Genomic DNA, 21,137 nt, shown 5'->3' with positions numbered 1-21,137 from the left:
GGTACCACTGTATTCAGAAGTAAGATTTACTGTATTCATTATGATTTATACGCAAGTAAACATGCATATGCCTGGTTTTTTTGTCCATAGAGTTTTCTTGGTAGGGATACTGGAGTGGCTTGCTGGTTCCTGCTCCAGGTGGATCACGTTTAGTCAAAACTCTCCATTGTGACCTGTCTGTCTTGGGTGGCCCTGCACAGCATAGCTCATAGATTCTTTTGAATTATGGTGCTGGGGGATACTCTTGAGCAGGGGTCGGCAACGTGTAGCCCATGGGCCAGATGCAGCCCACGAAGACCGTTTTACTGACCCACAAGCCGCCCGCAAACCGAGCCGCCCGCTAGGCAAGTCCCCCACATGCTGCGCTAAAGCAGCGCGGCGACTCACCAAGCGGCACCAGAAATGGCTTCTGCGCACGCGCAGATACCAGAAATCATGTCTGCGCATGTCCAGACGCCGAAAATCGCTTCTGCGCAGGCACAATTTTTCAGCATCTGGGCATGCGCAGACGCAACTTTTGGCATCACGCTGCACCAGTCCGGCCCACGGATGATCTCCGTGGGAGTGATCCGGCCCATGGCTGGTAAAGCTTGCCGAGCCCTGCTCTTGAGAGTCCCATGGACTGCAAGAAGATCAAACCTATCCATTCTTAAGGAAATCAGCCCTGAGTGCTCACTGGAAGGACAGATCGTGAAGCTGAGGCTCCAATACTTTGGCCACCTCATGAGAAGAGAAGACTCCCTGGAAAAGACCCTGATGCTGGGAAAGATTGAGAGCACAAGGAGAAGGGGACGACAGAGAACAAGATGGTTGGACAGTGTTCTCGAAGCTACCAGCATGTGTTTGACCAAATTGTGGGAGGCAGTGGAAGACAGAAGTGCCTGGCATGCTCTGGTCCATGGAGTTACAAAGAGTCAGACACGACTAAACAACAAACATGCATAAGAATTCAATCCAAATCACTTATTCCTGAGTATTTGGGCAAGATCCTGTGTCACACAAGCAGGCTTCCACTTCTACAGCTGGACTTCTCCTTCCTCTCCTACCCCCACACCCCACATGGTTATCTGGATGTTCAGGAGACCCTCTGAAGCAGATTTGGGGGCACTGGGGAGTTGAGAAACTGGAGGTCCCATCGCACAAGCAGACTTCCCTTGTGCCAACTGGCAGACATTCTTGGATGTCATCCTTTGTTCTGAAATATTCATACGCTGCCTTTTTGAGTGAAACTCATTCAAGGTGGCTTGAGAGAGCCCAGATCAACAGAGCTGTTCTGCTGGCTGCACTAAGATTGTAGCCAAAATGAATACTGACCCATGATCCAAGGGTAATACACACAAGGGTAACACACACAGCGCATCAAACACAACAACCGCACACCCTTCATTCATTTCAAGCAGACTTGCAGTTAGTTCCTGGTCAGTCAGTTCTGTTGTGTGCCAGAAGAAAATTGTGACCCGGAGACTGTTTGCTCATGCTGATTATATCTCACCAATATTCTCAGTTCAACATTTGACTAAATGATTGCAGTAGGAAAATGTTTTGGAAAGTTTCCCAGGAAGTATCGGCATGACATCACATATTATTTTCTTTGCAGTGCCTTAGAAATCTACCTTTGTTGGCATTTTGAAACAAAAGCATGAAATTCTCATAAAAGAGACAGGATCTTATCTTGCTGTTTCAGCAGTATATGTAGCATGGCTAGGAAGAAACGGAGATAATTTTATTAAAGAAGTCTTTCAAAATCTGTATTGAATGATGTGTCTTTACATTATTGCACTAGACTTACAAAAATACATAATATATTAATATTTTATAATGCGAGGAAATATCATGTCAATTTTCAAATCGTTCCTTTTCATGGTTAATCTTCAGCACGCATCTGCAAGCTCGAGGAGGCTTTCCGAAACTATATTCACAACTTTATTATTGTCCAAGGAAAACAGGCCATCTTGAAAAGATTATACTGTTAAGGGGAAAGAGTAAAAGAGAGCAATTGGGATCCAAAAGGCCGTGAAATGATGCTTGATAAAGAATACAGAAATGCAAAAATGGAATTTTGTTAACATTATAAATAATATCTGTAGTACCGCCACCAATATGCCTATGAATGAAACATGCTTATGTACAACATTGTAAACTTTACCGAAAGTCTTTCTTTTTTTACATTCAATAAAGCACGAATTTTAGACAACTTTTCTCATTTTCCTTTTTTAAAATGACAACAAAGTTTTGGGCTGGAATTACTGAACACAGGTAAGCCGACAATTTACAGTACAGTTTTCTTTCACAGTGGTTAACATGGGGCATAACTCACCCACCTCCTGCACAAGCACCCATTGAAATGAATGGGAGGTGCACAAGAACTCTACCATGCTTGGGCAGGAGAACTTCCTGGTGGATTGTGCCCTTGGCTTATTTTTTAAAAATATCTGCACAAAATTTCACATTAAATGCAAGCTCCCATTCTGTTCAGGTCCTTCCCATCCATGAATCTTTATATTAGTGTGATGATACCATGATTTCAGAAGATTGGGTACCATATGGAGGAATTTTCTCAGCCCTAATCCAGAGAACATAAGTCACACTCAAGTGCTATTGTAATCAGTGGGTTGGATCCAGAGTCTGTGTGAGCAGAACACAGAACAATTCTGCTGGATGGGGAGGGGGGGCATTTTTGCTAATTTCCCCCATGGCCCTTGAAAGGTCACTACAGAGGGTTGCAGAGACCCTCTGAAACAGTGTGAGATGCTGTAGGGGAGAGGAAATTGGAGAAAATTACTTTCCCCTCTTGTTGTACAGCAGACCTTTTTTGGATCTTAATCTCTTCTGCAAATGGAAAGTGCAGAATGGACACTCTGAAACCAACCCAAGGGATTTGAGGGGGTCACGTTAAGTTCTCTGCCGTAGAAACAAAAATGCTTTTCATGAGATGCAGGTGTCTCCACCCTGTGCCCAAAATATACTCAAAAGAACTGTCAAAATTTGGATCGTTTAAGGTAAAGGCCATTGTTAAGAAACGAAAACAACACATGGCTAGGATGTCGCTTTTCAGGCAACAAAAAGAAAACAGAAATGAGTCGAGTAGTGGGAACGCAAATTATGACCAAGGTCCTTATTTACAGATAGAAAACAAAAGTTAAATTGCCTTTGTAATCACAATAAAATACAGGATAGATAACAGAGCCATGTATTCATTTACTTTTCTTGTTTGTTACTAGAAGAAGTCAACTGTCTGTTAACCAAAACTCTTCTCCGCTTGTCCATACAATTTATTTATTTATTTTGCGGGGGAAAAGAACGATTGAGCGATCCAGAAGAGAACTTCTGGTTTTGGTCGCCTTTCTTAGTTAGGATCGTAGCACTATCTACTGGTTTTCCTTGACTGGGTTTTCACAAATCTGAAACAATTGCACGTTTGAGACACTCCTGTTGCTTAGAATAAATATGTGTGGTTTCACCAATGAATAGCCCTCTGAGGGTTGTAAGGTCTTCTCGATGCAAAACAGTGCAAGGGGCAGCAACACATTTATCACTTTCTTAGGTTATTTACACTTACTGAACCCCAAGGATAATTATTATTATTATTAATGAAGGGAAAAAATATTTCAAATGTCAGCAGCCCCATAAGGTCCATCTGTGAGAAGGAATTACAGGGAAAGTGACTGGGCTGGGCTGGCTTCAAATTGTTCTGCCCTGTTTCTGATATCAGAGTGCAGAGGCTGTGACAGAGTGACTACCTTCTCTGGCTGTCTGCATACCCTTGAAAGCCAGCGACGCAGGGATGTCACAGTTGTGGGGCGACAGCGGAGTGCCTCCAGCATGCTGCCAGCCATGGCTAGCTACGTAACCAGAAGGTGCGGCACTATACGCCATGTACGGAGAGACTTGCGCTGCCGTGGGATAAGGCGCCATTGTTGGTGCAGAGACAAAACTTCCAACAGTGGGGAGACAACTTGGTGCCTGAAAGAGAGGAGAGGAAATAATAACAATTACTGAAAAAGAATAAACACGTGGATTTTTAAAAACGGGGGCAGCCCTGCCATTAGGCAGAGTGAGGCAATGGCCTCAGGTGGCAGACTTGAGGTGTCATGAAAAGGCAGGTAATTGTTAAGCTATTAAATGGTTGTATGATATTTTTACTGCTTAGAACGGGGAGAGGCACTAGTGGGATTTTCTGCCTCAGGTCCCAGGTACTTTTAGTGAGAGGTTTGTGGGGAGGGGAAACATTTCTACTGTTTTTCCTCATGAAGCAGAATGCCCTGGACCAGCTCTTAGTTTTTTAAATTATCAACTAACGTCATAATGTTGGTTTCAGAGGTGCCACTTCAACTTTCCAGGATGTGCTGAACAGCCAGACTTAAAAATCCAATGGCTTTTAGGTACATCTTTACAGTGTAAATACTATCTTGTTTCTTTCACCTCATAACAACTACTGCAAGCTTCTTAATGCTGCAAAATTACTTCCAAAAATATAAGTGGTACACTTGTTGTGTTTTTGAGTGGGCTATGCTGTTTACTGTTGCTGGGCTTGTTTCTATTTCATTTATTCGGAGGATGGTTTAATCCAATTGACATCTTTTAGGTTTTGATTTTAACCATACCTACTGGGGAACCCTGTTGAATGAAAATCCTTCATTAACTAGAAAGCACATTTGATCTGTAGAAAATGCAACTTGAAAAAAGAGACATTGCACATAACTTTTGTAAACCAAGAAATCTTTAATATATATTCTTTTTTAAAAAAAATGGTGCCCCATATATATCTAATTCAAAATATAACAATAAACTGTAAAATAAAATTATAGTATTCAATAAGAAAAAAAGAAAGGATATTTGATTTTACAGTGCCTTCTGCTTTCTAGCTTGCTTTCAAAACACACACCAAAGCAAAAGGCATTCATATAATCACTTGGTGAAACACCCTAAGATGATGCTTACATACTTTCTTGAACAGGGACTACCAAATTTACATCCGATTGCTGTGCTCATTGAAGTTCTCTTGCACAAGCCACACTGGAATTAAAGTGAGCGGCACAGGAGCACTGCCAAGCCCATTTCTATGGAATTCTTGCTGGAGAACGTTCTGGTGGAACCTCCCCCCCAAAACAACAACAACAACACTGATCATTAAATCCAGCCCTTGTATTTTAAGGCTTCATTCCTGGAGAAATAAAGTATTAAAAAACACAGACAAAAAAGAACAAATCTCTCTCTCCCCCCCCCCCCGTGTGTGTGTGTGTGTGTGTGTGTGTGTGTGTGTGTGTGGTGATCTTGTCTTGAGGACAGGAGGCATTCTGTGATTTAAAGAACAAACTTCTTTTATTTAAGTAAAGTGTCATTCACTGTGAATTCCTACAGAGACAGAGTTGCCTCTCCCTTCTTTATACAAACAGACACCTGGACCACCAGCTTGCACAAACACCCATGGAGAGCAGTTAACAACTTCAGGCCCAATCCTGCTATCATTCTACTGAGGAGAGACAGCAGACATTTTAAAATTCCAAATTTATGGGAATTTAAAGAACGAAAACCACAGCTTGGGCAATCTAAAGTTGCAGGTCATCAGGCACTGCTCTGACACCAAGTCACTGTAAAAACAGCAAAGAGTATTGGGTTGCCTTAAAAGCTAGCGATGCCACAATATTCTCTGCTGTTTTTGTTGCAACCGACTAATACAACTAGCGACCCCTCTGGAAACCATTAGAATCCTCTGTAATTTAACTGAATAGAGAGAAGTGTGTAAATATTTTGTTTAGCATGTTTGTATTTGTATCCTCTCTTCAAGGATTTCAGGGTGGCTTATGCGAGGTTATCTCATTCTCTCCTTAGAGGTGTCTCTGCAGATAAAATTAATCCTCATTTACTCCTTGTCCGGACCCTTTTGGGCTCTGGTGCAATTGTGTGGGAGGGGTGAAGGGCTGCTGCGATTTCACAAATCGTCACAGTAGAACTGCACATGGTGGCAGTTCAATGGATGTGAACCATATCATAAGCCCAGTCCCTGCCCTCAAAAGGGTGATGGACCCAAAACCATCTTAATTGGGACACCGATTTGAACTTTGATTTCCCCCCTGCAAGTCCTCTCTCTAACCACCACACTGGATCTTATTGGTGTCTTCTAGAGATCCAGGAGGAGATACTCTCTTAAAACAGGATACTTCCATCCCAAGTACACCTGAATGCCAAAATCAGTTTGCCATGTGGCATATATGGATATATGGCATAACAGAGTGTTGGAATGAGGCTTGGGGGAGCAATTCAAATTCCCCACTCAGCCAGGAAGCGCACTGGTGTCCTTGGGGCTGTCACTGTCTCTTGGCCTAACCTACTGCACAGGGTTGTTGTGAGGATAAAAATGAAGAAGGGGAAAGCCATGTATACCACCTTGAGTTCTTTGGAATTTTTTTAAATGATAGTTAAAATTTATTTACCACACATGTCCCATTACACTGTACCCTATTAAATAATAAAAGGTCCCTCTACTGTTATGTTACTACCCCTGTGAACAATGACATTATATATATACAGTATATAGACTCCCAAGCAAAACATCTCTACTGAAGTTATTAATATGAAAGCAAGAGAGACCATTTTAAAAACAAAGCCAAAATCTACATTCCAACCAACATAGGTCATTTGAATGACAAATGCGGGGAACTGAAAATCTGATTCAAACGTCACTTTTCAAAAAGGCCTATGCTTGCCTAGAAGGAAGTTCTACTGATTTCAGTAGGCCTTAAAGTCAGGCAAATATGGGCTAGAGTTCCAGGCATGTTGTTGGGACTAGTTTGAAATTTAGGCTGCCTGGGTTAACGGTGGAATTGACACCCATTTGTTAATCTGGCATTTCTGACAAGAACTACATTCACTTGAAGTTGAACTGGAGGGGATTAAATTCCAAGGCCCAGCAAATATTGGGCCAATAATTCAATGGAAGGAAATGAACACCAAAATACAAAATCAGGAGTTGGGAGAACCCTGCGGTGTTTATGGGCTTGTAAGGTACTTCGAAGTCTTTACTTAAGTGCTGGGTTTTGAGAAACATTTTTTTAGTTCTGTAAATATTACTCACATAATCGAAGCCATTGTTTATGAAAGGAAATTTAATTATTTAAGAAGTGCTTCTAGCTGAATGTAACCTATGTTCTTTTCCCTTTTTGCTCCGCTCCCCCCACCCTTTTGCCTTCTCTTTAAGGGGCAAAATCCACAGGGGAGATGTTTTGGATTGTTTCGACGGCTCAGAATTAACGTTTTGCAAGAGTCAAAGAGAACTGCAACTTCAGAAGATCTAATGCTAACCCCCTTGCCTTTTCGATGCTTTATATATTTAGCAAAATGCATTTTTACAATTTTGCTGTGGCTGATGTAGAATATACGGTGCAAAAGCCTGCATCAGGAGTTACCCCTCAATTACATAGCTGTCAACTTTTCCCTTTTTTTAAGGGAAATCCCCTTATTCCAAATAGGATTCCTCACAAGAAAAGGGAAAAGTTGACAGCTATGCAATTATACTAAATTAATCTGTGTCACTCGGTGTATGGAATCAAAGAGTTAAAACGGGTTCAGATGCACAGTTGTGCTTATCAGTGTTGTGCTAAAGAAGCTGAAGGGACTGCTAAACATCTGACATAATAAAAGCCTTTCTGGACCCCATGATCTGCAGTGTGCATCTGGCTCAGGATAGCATCTATTGTCCTTGTCCTCAGGTTGTGCGTGTTTAGTCTATTGCAGGGGTGGCCAATGTGTTGGCCTCCAGATGTTGCTTGACTACAGTTCCTACTATCCCTGACCTATAGCCATGCTGATTGGGGTTGATGGGGACTGTAATACAACATCTGGGAGACACCATTTTGGCTACCTTGCGTCTATTGTCTAAACACACCTTTGGCACCTGCATCGGTGGCACCATCTTGGGTTGAAAGGGTGGATATTTTTGGATGGTTGGTCGAAATGGGATGCTCAAAGGTCACATGAAAGAATGTGACAAGTTATAAGAGTAAATAGGTAAAGAAATTCGTATAGGATCCAGGAATAGACAAGTAGCCAGTGTAAGGATTTAAGGAAGGGTGTCACATGGTCAGAGCAATGACAGAAGTGAATAATTTGGGTGGCAGAAGGTGTAAGAACTGTATGCATATTGCCTTGGCCCCATTCACACAGATAAGCCTACACACTGACAATCTGAATGTGTGTAGGGCCTGTTCAGACAGTACACTTAGCATGAGTAGGTTGGGGTGCACATTGAGTCTACATGTCATCTCAACCAAAAAGGGTTGTGATGTCTCAACATACATACATGATAGTCTTTTATACACAAGACTAAGGAAGCTTTATCAAAGCTGGTCTATGGTTCATTATGAAACCAATCCATGTGGGTGGAGGAAGGGGGTCATATCTGTTTTTGCAGCAAAGTGCTGGTCGGGAAATGCTTCTCAGACCAACCACCAGCCTGCATTGAGAAACCACTTCAGCCTGTAGTAGCATATAGCTGGAAACAGGACAGATTTCAGCTGAGCTTAGTGTTGATTCGCGCAACCTATCCAGTGGGCATCAGACTTGAGAAAAGCCCTTCTCAGTCTGACTTTGAAGCATTTCAGCCAGTACTGAGCAACTCTTGGCCTGTCACTGTGTGGTGGAGATACACAAGAAGCTGCTTTATACCAGATCAGACTATTTGTCTATCTAAACCAACATTGTTTATTCTGAAAGTAGCTCTCTCTAGAGTATCAGGTCTGGAGACTGTCCTTTTAAACCTTCAGCTCAATCCTTCTAACTAGAGATGCCCTTCTTCATGCAAAAGACGCGCTCTGCCACTGAGCAATGGTTCCTCCTGAATACTGAGAGACACACCTGCCTTAACAAGGAAAGTCCAGCAATAAGTATAGTTCAGTCATTTTTTAAAATTCAAAAACTGAATACAGTGGTACCTCGGGTTACATACGCTTCAGGTTACATACGCTTCAGGTTACAGACTCCGCTAACCCAGAAATATTACCTGGGGTTAAGAACTTTGCTTCAGGATGAGAACAGAAATTGTGCTCTGGCGGCGTGGCAGCAGCGGGAGGCCCCATTAGCTAAAGTGGTGCTTCAGGTTAAGAACAGTTTCAGGTTAAGTATGGACCTCCAGAACAAATTAAGTACTTTACCTGAGGTACCACTGTAGTAAACATATAAGAATGATAACTAAAAGTGATCCCACTAGACATTGCCCTCAAGTACAGAGAGGCCACCATAAGATTATCACAAGTGGTCACCATTAAACAGCAAACTGCTAAAAACCATACACCGAGTAAGCAAGAGACAGAGATCACCATCCAAATGGTTGGGGTGTACACAAAAATTCTTAGCTCAGTAACAGAAAGATGTTAGACTTGGGGCCAGACACACAGCCCTGGGGAAAGCATTCCAAAGACGAGGAGCCACTGCAAAAAAGAAGGCCCTTTCTCATGTAACCACCCTTGGACCTCTCTTGATGGTGGTACCAAGAGAAGGCAACCCAAAGACAAACAGAGGATCTGAGGAGGTTCATATGAGGAAAGGCACTCCATAAGAATCATCTAAAGCTTTATAGGTTAAAAGCCGCACTCTGACTTTGGCCCTGAAAACGACCCAATTCCAGTGCTGATGGTATCAGCATGATCACACTTCCTGGTCCCGGTTACAAGTCTGACTACCAAACCCTGCACAGTTTTCAAAGGCAGCCCCATATTTAACACAATTTAGTAGTCTAGGCACAAGATTACCAGAGCATAGTCAACTGAAGTCAAGCAATCTCCATCCAGACAGTGGGGCCAGCACCAAAGCTTGTAGAAAGTGTTCTGTGTCCCAGAAGCTACCCAGGCTTCCAATGACAGTGATGGATCCTGAAGCAGTCCCTAAAACTATGAACCTGCCTTGAGGATTATTATACCAGAAGTTGAGCTAAATTTCCTAAAATCAATCCATCATTAGCTCCTGGATCTCTAGGCATGGCTTAGCCTCTGCACCATCACGCTCAGACTGCAAGATGCAGCAAATTTCAAAATGGATTGCATCAAGGCACAGTTATTCCTTAACCATGTGCTACGGAAAGAAATATGAAAACATGATTGTGTAAATAGAAAAGATTTCAGCGTTTGACAGCTGTTCTTTCATCACCCTTCTCTTTCAGGGCATTATCATTCCTCTGCAAACAGATTAATTCCCCCACTACCCATTTGAAAGCTGCAGCTCAGCAGAATATAAAGATGTGTGTCCAACAGACTAAACCTCACGTTTGCGAAATAGCTGTTAAAACTGTATGTTTGCATAACCAAGGGACATGGCAGCGCTGATGAATACTTGCTGCTTCCACCCCCCTCTCCCCCCCCCTTTGTTCTTTCTGACGGAATGAAGCAATGACCTTAAATTCTATATAAACATATTTCTTGGAAATAACGCCCCATGTGTTCTCCAAAGATTGTACTTCTGAGTGTGGACTGGGATGCCAGTCATATATGAGTAATATTAAAAGGGTAATATAACGGGAAGAGGGTGTAAGCCAAGGGCAATACACAGGATGTGAACATACTACATCACTCCTCTATTGGACAGTAAAGATGATTTATATAATCAAATCAATTTATGCAGTCCCAAGAGAAGACTTGACCATTTGCCCAAATACAACTTAATCAGCAACTTAATTCCATCAGCGGTGGAATTCTTATTCACTGATGTGGAATTTAGTGTGCATTAACACTACAGTGGTACCTCAGTTTATGAACTTAATCCGTATCTGAAGTCCGTTCTTAAACTGAGGCGCACTTTCCTTAATGAGGCCTCCCGCCACCAGTGCCCTTCCACTGTTCAGATTCTGTTCTTAGACCGAGGTAAGGTTCGCAAACCAGGACACTATTTTCAGTTTTGTGGAGTTCATAAACCAAATCATTCAACAGGACTGTTCTTAAACCAAGGTACCACTGTACAGTGGTACCTCAGGTTAAGTACTTAATTCGTTCCGGAGGTCCGTTCTTAACCTGAAAGTGTTCTTAACCTGAAGCACCACTTTAGCTAATGGGGCCTCCTGCTGCCGTTGCGCCACCGCTGCACAATTTCTATTCTCATCCTGAAGCAAAGTTCTTAACCTGAGGTACTATTTCTGGGTTAGCAGAGTCTGTAACCTGAAGCTTATGTATCCTGAAGCGTATGTAACCCGAGGTACCACTGTACTGTCTTTTTTTAGAATACAATATATTTTATACACACACAACACATCTTTATTTTAAAAAAATCAATCAGCCCTGCGCACAGTTCTCCATAAGCAAGATTTCAAAACTGAACTTCCAAATAAATAGCACCAGTGTGCTAGAATGGCATCTATATTCCTTGCCCACTGTTAATTCTACAGTGGCAAAGAGCACAAACATTTATGTGAGCAATGAGTCAACAAACTGAGCTCCTTTCCAGAGGAAATGTTATTTTATTTGCCTAAGAACCAGCAAAAAAGAAAAAGGAGGGTATCTAGAACAGCAGTGGGCAACCTGTGCTGTTTCAGATGCTGCTGGAATCAGTTCCAGGCGGTGGGGCCCACAGATAATGGAAGGTGTAATCCAGAAACATCTAGAGAGCCCCAAGTTTCCCATCCCTAATCTAGAAGCCCTGGAGTAGTATGAAAATGGCAACATTCGGAGGGACAGAGAAACTTGACCTTCATATGCTAAAATTTCTAATAAAAAGCACATCCAAATGTTATACAAAGTTTCATAAGGACAGCCAGAAATGCTTTGGGACAAAACTAGAACAAAAAAAATAGTTTTTAGGGTTTTCCAATTCATATTTTGTACACGGGTAGCAGGTACCCAATTCCACCAACAGAGATTTACAGCAGTCCTAAATTTTGCCAAATGTTAAATAAGGCAGCTACTACAAATAAGGCAAACTTGTAGGCAACATACTTGTTGTGACCATTCAACACATGGCAAATTTTGCCCCAGAGGAAATCCTGGGCAGGATAAAAGCTGGTGAGGAAATACCTGATAGTTTCAGAGAGGCTTAAGTTCACATGGTTGACACACATTTTTATTTCGCCCCACTGCCAGCTCTGGCTGAACAGGTTTTTCAGGCTTTTAAACAATTCAATATAATACAATACAAAAAAGCCCGTCAACATTTCTGCTTACTGTTAAGATCTGTGGCCACCAATCAGTCAACCAGCTTCTCCAGCATATTGGAAATTAAAACCTGTTTACCAGAGGTGAAAGTGGGAGGAACAATTCCTTCTTTAAACCATCATCAATTCTCTGAAACAAAAATTATTGTTTGTCTCCAGATTCAGCAACTTTTTTTGAGGAATGGGAAGAATATAAGGAGCAGTAAAGAAAGTACAGCTATGTGCTTGCTATCATTTCAGTATCACAGATACAAAAAGCCTTTGCTCAGAAGGGGAATATTATTATTTTTGTTTATGAAAAGCTGACACAGAGAGCAAAGCCAACAAAGATCCTTTTTAGAATTCTCGTTTTTCAGAGCATGTAAGTAGCATCTCCAAACTACAGTCTGCCTTAACATAAAACCCACATTGAAGGAAAATCCGGTTCCTAAACCATACCTGAAATCCTGGATTGGATTATGACTTTAGCAGCACATGGATCAAGAAAGCTCAGAAAAAGACACAAAAAACCCAGAGTGACTGATCAGCATAATAGAGATCCATAGAGACCAATTGGCATGATTTTTTACCCATTCTGGGATCCTTAAAAGTGATGAAAGACTGGATAAAAATCTAAATAAATGATATAATTGCTTTCAAGAACCATACAGAAGGATAACTACTGCAGCAACAAATAGTTCTAGCTGTCATTTATCAGCCAATCTGAAATTATCCATCCATTGCAAATTAAGCCAATAATAAATCAACATCTTTACTTTTAGTAAAACCTAGGTCCCAGTAAGTGTCTTTGAGATTGGTGATAATTAATTAGATATTGTTTCTCTGCCCCAAGATTTGCTATACCTGCCTACACCCAAACATAGGTACTAGTCAGCATTCCATAAGGGTATACAGTGGTACCTCAGGTTACATACGCTTCAGGTTACAGACTCCGCTAACCCAGAAATAGTGCTTCAGATTAAGAACTTTGCTTCAGGATTACAACAGAAATCATGCTCCGGCGGCAGCAGGAGGCCCCATTAGTTAAAGTGGTGCTTCAGGTTAAGAACAGTTTCAGGTTAAGTACGGACCTCCGGAACGAATTAAGTACTTAACCAGAGGTACCAATGTATTAGCTAACACAGTGTAGTCTCAAAACATCAAGATGTTACACTGGCATTGCAGAGACATCACAAACCGCTAAAGCAAATCATTTAGGTTTGGAGGTGGGGAACCCACAGAGAAGAGTAATGTTTTGTTGTCAGTACCATTGCTCCATTCATAATATATTGCATAATTATTAGGTTATCACGTTTCAAATAAATCTGCCGTTAGAAACAGAAACCATAAAATGTGATTGACTCTGCACCAACAATTACTCACTTGCAAAAATATTGTGCAAACAGTAGGATACAACAAGAAGAAGTGAGAAGTGGTTTCTTAGAGAGTCAGTCAATGAAAATCAAACCACAGTCTCTATTGGAAACAGGTTGGGATGGGGAAAGTTACAGGAGAAAGGGCTTATAAATTTCGAACCCCACTGGGAAACTGGGGCTAAATATTTTCAGATATTGTCTGCTGAAAGAAGAACACAGATGGATTTCATAGTGGAGACAGCACCACAACGAGGAGCTGGCAGCACTGTGGGAAGGGAGCAAAAATAGCCTACCAGCTGGGAGAGAAAAGCAAGTCAGATCTTGGCAAGTATTTAAATATGCAGTCAATGGAAAGGCTGGTCCAAGCAAAGGAGGCCTGATGGCTTGTTCTTCCCTCCATCCCCCCACCCAGTAAGAAATATGCAGTCTCATGCCGATTTAGATTCTGATAGTGAGAGCCATAGCGGGCACCAGCGGGTGGTAAGACAGCACTGCATACCCATGGCAATACAAATCTGACTTATTAAACAGGGCGACAAAATATGCAGGAATGGAGGAGACATGTGGTTCCATTCATCTCTGATTTTAATACGAGCCTGCCTAATTTGTACTTTCTGAAACAATATGCAAACTGAAATGTAGGTATCCTTTGAAACTCACACATCCCAGAATTCTGTGATGCTGTTCGCCAAAAATGGTCAGTCTCCTCTTCATTGCAATCGCCGTGAACTCTTGGATACCTCAAGGACTGCCGCTCTCCATATGACCCTATCCAGACCCTGAGATCATCCTCTGAGGTCCTGCTTCATGTGTCGTCTCTACGGGAGGTCTAGAGGGTGGCAACATGAGAACGGGCCTTTTATGCAGTGGTTCCTCACTTGTGGAATGCTCTCGCCGGGGGGGGGGGGGTTGACTGGCGACAGACAAAAATGTTCCTCTTTGAAGGTAAAGGTAAAGGGACCCCTGACCATTAGATCCAGTCGTGACCGACTCTGGGGTTACAGCGCTCATCTCACTTTATTGGCCGAGGGAGCCGGCGTACAGCTTCCGAGTCATGTGGCCAGCATGATTAATCTGCTTCTGGTGAACTAGAGTAGCATACGGAAACACTGTTTACCTTCCTGCCAGAGTGGTACCTATTTATCTACTTGCACTCTAACATGCTTTCGAACTGCTAGTTGGCAGGAGCAGGGACCGAGCAACTGGAGCTCACCTCGTTGTGGGGATTCGAACCAGAGTCAATTTCCCTAACAGCCCAGCAAGGTATTCAGGTGACTCTTGTAAACCAGTGGCTCCACTGAGTAGGGTGAATGCACACAACCATTTACCAGCTGGGTTCCACCATAGGCTGCATGCAACATCATACTAAGCAGGTCGTGTGAGCCCCCACAGACAACAGAATTGTACTGACCCGGTGAGCCTTCTCACCGCAGAGTAACTTGGCCTTCTGTATCACTTAGTCAACTGGAACAGAGTATTTTTGCATACATTGGGGCACCTGTGGCATAGTGTGGGAGGCATGGGGACCATGGCCCCAGGCACATTTTTTTGAGGAGGCGCAACCAGATGCCCCCACAACAGGCTCCCTCGTTGGAGTCTGGCTCTGGTACACAAGGGAGCTGCAGAGGCAGATTCCTTGCACGACGGCCCAATGCTGCTGGGCACAGAGCAGTCAGTCAGGAAGAAGGAGGTCTCACAAGGGTTCACTGCAGCTCACCTGGGAAGGAATCGGGTTTATGAGGTAGGAACAACTCACACCCTTTCATCTACATCATGCAATGACATGGATGACTTTGCATGAAAACGTGGATGATATTCTAATCAAGGTAAATTAATAGCTTGGGAACAAAACACATTTGGGAGGTTCCTCCTCCTCCTCAACATCATCATGGACCTCCAGATGTCCTCATGTCCATCAATTATGCCTTGCCTGCTATCATCCACTCAAGAATTTTGACACTGAACAAAGTAATTCCACTCATCCCAAGTAGCTACACATGCACAAGCAATCATATGAATAAGTATGAATAGAACGGATAAAGAAAACAGAGACAGACTGAAAGGAAAGGGCTTCCAACATTTCCCTAAGTCTTGAGAGAATGGGCCTGAGAACAAACAAATTCCACAAGAGGGTGCCATAACTGAAGAGGTCCTGCCACTTGCACTCACCAGTCTTGCCTCTGAAGGCCAGGTACTCAGAGAAGGGTCTCTCCTGATGACCTGAGTGCATAGGGGGAGGAAAGGTTACATATAGGAGAAGGCAATTCCACTATGTCCATATTCAAGAAAATTTATTCCCTAGGAGGGGATTCCCAGGTTCAATGTGAATGCTGATGAAAGGATTTCATAAGCATTTAGATTACCATAGTCCTGGGGTAGCGAATGTGATGTCCTCCATATATTGTTGGACTACAACTCCCATCATCCCCAACTACTGGCCAGTCTGGCTGGGGCTAATGGGAGCTGCAGTCCAACAATATGTGAGGGGGGGCACCATGTTGGCTAACCCTGGCATATTCCACCTGCAACAGTGGGTTCAGTTTAACTTCAGTGAACTTGCAAAGCCAGATCAAGTTGCAGCCTGACCAATTTTAAAACATCCACAAAAAGTTACCCATGTTTAAGGGGTGCGCATGTAGGTATAAAATTCTACTCTAAAGTTGTGTGATTCTAAACAGGCTTAGGATGGTATTTAACTAAGTTTCACTCAGAGAAGACCCACTGAAATTATTTAACATGATTCTATGGGAGGAATTTCATGTTCAGCTAAGGCGATTGCTCAGTGAGGGCAAGCATCTTGACTTGCAAAATGGAACAATCCTCTCTTTCCTTCCCTCATGCACTGTTCTGGGGTGGGGGGAGCATGTGAGTGGGTGGATGAGTGGAAGCCCCATTGCACAAGCAGAGGTCCTTGCACAGGGGACAGGACCTGTTAGTTGAATTCTGCCCAAAGGTCTATTCCAGGGTTTCCCAAACTTGGGTCTCCAGCTGTTTTTGGAGTACAACTCCCATCGTCCCTAGCTAGCAGGACCAGTGGCCAGGGATGATGGAGACCGTAGTCCAAAAACAGCTGGAGACTCAAGCTTGGGAAACCTGGTCTATTCTAAGGAAAACTTAGTTGAATACCACCCATATTTCTCAAGCCTTACGGGGAGTGAATTTCAACTGGACGCGTTACATATCTCCCCCATTCCTCTCACTGTCAAAGTGCATAGTGTAAGTTATTTGAGGCAGAGACTTTCCTCTCAGCTTTTAAAAAAATAACCTTGGGTTACTCTGTAAAGTTCCTTTGTCGTATAAACAAAACAGTAATTATAAAATATATGATTGGGATATGAGTAAGGAAGAGCTTGAATAAATTCTCTACCACATCCATTTCTGAAGCTACCACATGTAAGACTCAAGGCATTTTTAGCCTGCACAATGCAGCTGGGGGAAAGAGATGTTCTCCACTACTGCACCACTTAAAGGTTCAGGAAGGTGATCCAGCTTACAGCCTAGAAACATGCAAGGCATGAAACTATGGTCAAGCATAACGCTTTCTTCTCCTTATAACTACTGCTTCTTCTTTCTGGGCAGATCAACCTGCCTGTAAGCCAGCCAGCAAGCAGAGAGAGAAAGAGAGAGAGAGAGAGAGAGAGAGAGAGAGAGAGAGAGAGAGAGAGGAGAACAAGCATGCTTTTCTTGACCATCTATGCCAGCATTGCATTCTTACAGTGGCCAGCCTGATGTTCATGGCCAGTTCCCCAACAGGACATTTGTTGTTGTTGTTGTTGTTTAGTCGTTTAGTCGTGCTCGACTCTTCGTGACCCCATGGACCAGAATCATAGAATTGGAAGGGACCCTATGGACCATCTAGTCTAATCCCCTCAGTTCAGGAATATGCATCCATACATGGGATCAACCCATGACCTTGGCATTATAAGCACCACACTCTAACCAACAGAGCTAACCAACAAGGCATAAGCACAAGAGAAAATCTCCTGGGGTGTGGGGTCTACAGCAGGGCCTTCAGGAGCTGAACGGCGTCTGTTACTGCATAAACACACAGTACATTCTCAGTTTGATGGTAGGCTTATCACCAGCTGTCAACTATTCCATTCCTATTTTCAGAAGCAACCTGCTTCTGAAGACTAGTCAATGACAGCAATAGGTAAGGGAAGGCTATGGTATGGATTTACCCAAAACGTCTATCTTCCTGGTTGGGAACAGAATGCAGGAGTATATGAGCCTTTTGATCCAGCCAGGCAGAGCTCTCCTTAGGTTCTTAAGCGCAGCCTATCCACAGAATATGAGAAATACAGAGGAACGAGTTCCACACACTACACTGAAAGTATCTGTAGACAGAAGCATCTTCTAAATATACCGCGAAGCATGAGTTTTCAAAGACATTCACTTGCGAATTAAAGAATCACAAAAAACCAAACACAGAGACTTTCATCATCAAGCTACTAGCCAGGGAAATGTTATATATAACTCAGACAAAAATCCTTTGTAATCATCCCACTAAATTGCAGTGACTAAATGCAGTGTGTGTGTCTGTGTGTGCGCACATGCACGCTCTTTCCACTGGTGACAACTTCACTGACCTATGGCAGTGGCATAAATGTGAAGGGTATTCAAGTGGTGAATCTGTCCCACTAACTTCAGGTTGGCCTATATTCTATGGAGGCAATTACAAAACCACCACTTCCTGAACAGAATCTGAGTAATCAGGTTTCATTCAGGAAACTGTGGAGATTAGGAAAACGGCATTCAGCCCTTAACCCACAGGCAAAACACGTATTTGACTATAGGAAGGGGGGGGGTGGAATGCCTGTGACTTCTCTATATCACATTATCTGCTCTGTTCATTGAAAGGGCAGGATATAAACTAATTAAATAAATAAATAATCAATCAGTCTTAGTTACATATGTATAAAAGGTCCAGATATGCAACCAAATATCACTGGTGAGCAAAGAATACTGCATACTCCCCCCCCCCCTTTTTTTTCTTTCCTCATGTAAACACAGACAAGTTGTTTTCTATTTTCATGGAGTGTAACAACCAAAGCTGCAACCGATTCAATTTTTTTATCAGAATGATTGCTTGCTTTTCAACTGGCTAATAAGTTAATCAATTTATTACATCTACATATTGACGAAATTAAGTTCTAGTATAGAAGCATTGTTTTGTTCTTAGATACTGAACCAGGTAAGAGACAGCTGCAAAAGGTACCAAGCACAATAACATACAAAAAGCATACCTTTGGCATTTATTTTGCCCCATTTGCCTACTGCAGTATGTAAATTAGATGAGAAAATCAACAAGAACACCCCTAACTCTCAGGCCCACCAATTTAAACCTTGTTAGAATTTGCATTTGCCAAATGTCCAGCTAAAGTTGGTTTTAGTAGGTTAGTCTACTGCTTAAACACTTTGGGACTTCTAGCCTTACTAAGTGACACAAAAGTTAGAGGAATTAGCACCATTCATGGCTGGGAATAAACTGTTTATGAATGTCTGATACAAATAGTCTCTTGCATCTGATGAAGTGCACTCTGGCCCACGAGAGCTTACATTTGTTAGCCACTAAGGTGCCTTGAAATCTTGTTGTTTCACTATTCTCTTATTGTTGATATGAAGAGATGAGGATTGTTAAACACAGTCCCTCGTGCATCTAAACAGTTAACATCACTATTAACTCTTTCCTGAAAGAGATTAATGAAACCGGGGGGGGGGGGGGAGGAGAGAAAGGGGAGACCTATATTCAGCCACCTGTGGCATTCCCATTCCCCCTGACCATTGGGCCAGGCAGCGGGGACTGATGGGAGTTGAAGTCCAACAGCATCTGGAGAGCCAAAGGTTCCCCATCTATTCCCCAGCAATTCTACTACATCATTAGGTGACTGTTCTACGTGCTTAGAATCATATGCTGCAATTACGCTAGTAGGATTGCAAGAAATTTTGTAAGGAGGATTATGCGAAATATTGCAGAGAAAACTATGATAAGAATTATTAGTGAAGGAGTATTAAATGTAATACTGAAAATAATGAAATGCAGATTAAGTGATAAAGACTGGAAAAATCTTCAGATGCAGTTGATGGAAGTCCAAAACATTGTTTAAGATAAGAAAGTGTGTTATATGATTTTTAGAAATTATTTGTAAAAATCAATAAAAATATTTTTTTAAAAAAATAGTATTGTACACTGCATATACATCATGCAGTTAAAGCAATTCCCCAGAAGCCTGGGAACGACAGTCTGCTGGGAAATAAAGCTCTATGAGGAGCAAAATACAATTCCTATTATTTTTCTGGGGTGGCAGAGATAGAGATGTGCTTCAAATGTATGGAATGTTGGAAGGGACCTCAAAGGCCATCCAATTCAATGCCCTTCTAATGCAGAAAACCCACTACTCTTGCCCCCTCAATTCCAGTCATTCTTACTACAGCACTATAGATAGTCCCTGCTATCCTAATATTATAAGGAGTGGGAGCAGAGACAGCAGACACCTAGGGATGGAATTAACCCATAATTTATAGGAGGAATTCAACACCATGCTCTTCTGGTCATTCCAACAGCACAAGCATTTCTGTTTGCTAGATGGAACAATATCACTCTATTCCCCTCTGTGCTATTCTAGGGGCCATTTTCATCACACCTAAAGCAGATTTGGGGAAGCAAGAAGGGGCCACTCAGAAGGAAGCCCTGTTGCACTTGCTAGAGTCTTTGTGCTGGCTTCCTTAGTTGAATCTAGGCCTGTTTTCACTGCATTCCAGACCAGCACCAATTAGTCCCCAACCTGACCCTATATTACAGAGTACTGGGTTCTGCTATGCGCAGATCCCTTGCAGTAGCAAGATGGGGATTACTTCCAGGATCATACACATTTTGCACCAGCAGGTTTTTCTACTGCCAAAGAAAGGAGGGAAGGAAAAAAAATATTTATTTGAGAAACTCCATCTTTCCTCATGAAATAATAATAACATTTGTATTTCATCTTATTCCAAGGACCTCAAGGTGGTTTACATAGTTCTCCTCCCCATTTTTTTACCTCACAACAACCCTGAGAGGCTGAGAGTAAGTAACTGGCCCATGGTCACCCAGTGAGCTTCATGGCTGAGTGTGGATTTGAACTCTGGTCTCCCAAGTCATAGTCTGACACTCTAACCACTACACTACAGTGGTTTACAGTACTTGCTGTGCTCACTGTAAAGGTAAAGGGACCCCTGACCGTTAGGTCCAGTCATGGATGACTCTGGGATTGCGGCGCTCACCTCGCTTTACTGGCCGAGGGAGCTGATGTTTGTTCATAGACAGTTTTTCCGGGTCATGTGGCCAGCATGACTAAGCCGCTTCTGGCAAACCAGAGCAGTGCACGGAAAAGCCGTTTGCCTTCCCGCCGGAGCGGTACCTATTTATCTACTTGCACTTTGACGTTTGAACTGCTAGGTTGGCAGGAGCTGGGACCGAACAATGGGAGCTCACCCCAACACGGGGATTCGAACCGCCGGCCTTCTGATCGGCAAGCCCTAGGCTCTGTGGTTTAGACCACAGTGCCACCTGCGTCCCTTTGTGCTCACTGTGCTTATCACTAAATCCACAGAACAGGAAGCAGTTACATCCCAGGGGAGATAAAGGCAAATGAAAGTGCACCTGGTCACATGTA

The 21,137-nt window shown here is 42.7% G+C and overlaps 1 protein-coding gene across 5 annotated transcripts in view; it reads right to left on the bottom strand.

The window, feature by feature from the left end:
- Nucleotides 1-1,721: 1,721 nt before the first annotated feature.
- Nucleotides 1,722-21,137, bottom strand: part of PAX9 (paired box 9) — a 34,715-nt gene continuing 15,299 nt past the window's right edge. Inside the window, exons 4-6 of one of the 5 annotated variants that reach the window (XM_083453247.1) lie at nt 15,655-15,705; nt 3,741-3,963; nt 1,722-1,966 (exon numbers count right to left, since the gene is read on the bottom strand). In XM_083453247.1, the coding sequence (XP_083309373.1) occupies nt 1,962-1,966; nt 3,741-3,963; nt 15,655-15,705 (279 nt within the window). In that variant the 3' untranslated portion in view covers nt 1,722-1,961. Of the gene's footprint in view, nt 3,964-15,654; nt 15,706-21,137 lie in introns of all 5 variants that reach the window. The other 4 variants (XM_083453248.1, XM_083453246.1, XM_083453250.1 and 1 more) reach the window with 4 other exon arrangements.

The sequence above is a fragment of the Podarcis tiliguerta genome (assembly GCF_965153285.1).
Source record: "Podarcis tiliguerta genome assembly, chromosome: 1".
In the NCBI taxonomy this organism is placed as follows: Eukaryota; Metazoa; Chordata; class Lepidosauria; order Squamata; family Lacertidae; genus Podarcis; species Podarcis tiliguerta.
This window is presented reverse-complemented; position numbering and strand designations above follow the sequence as displayed.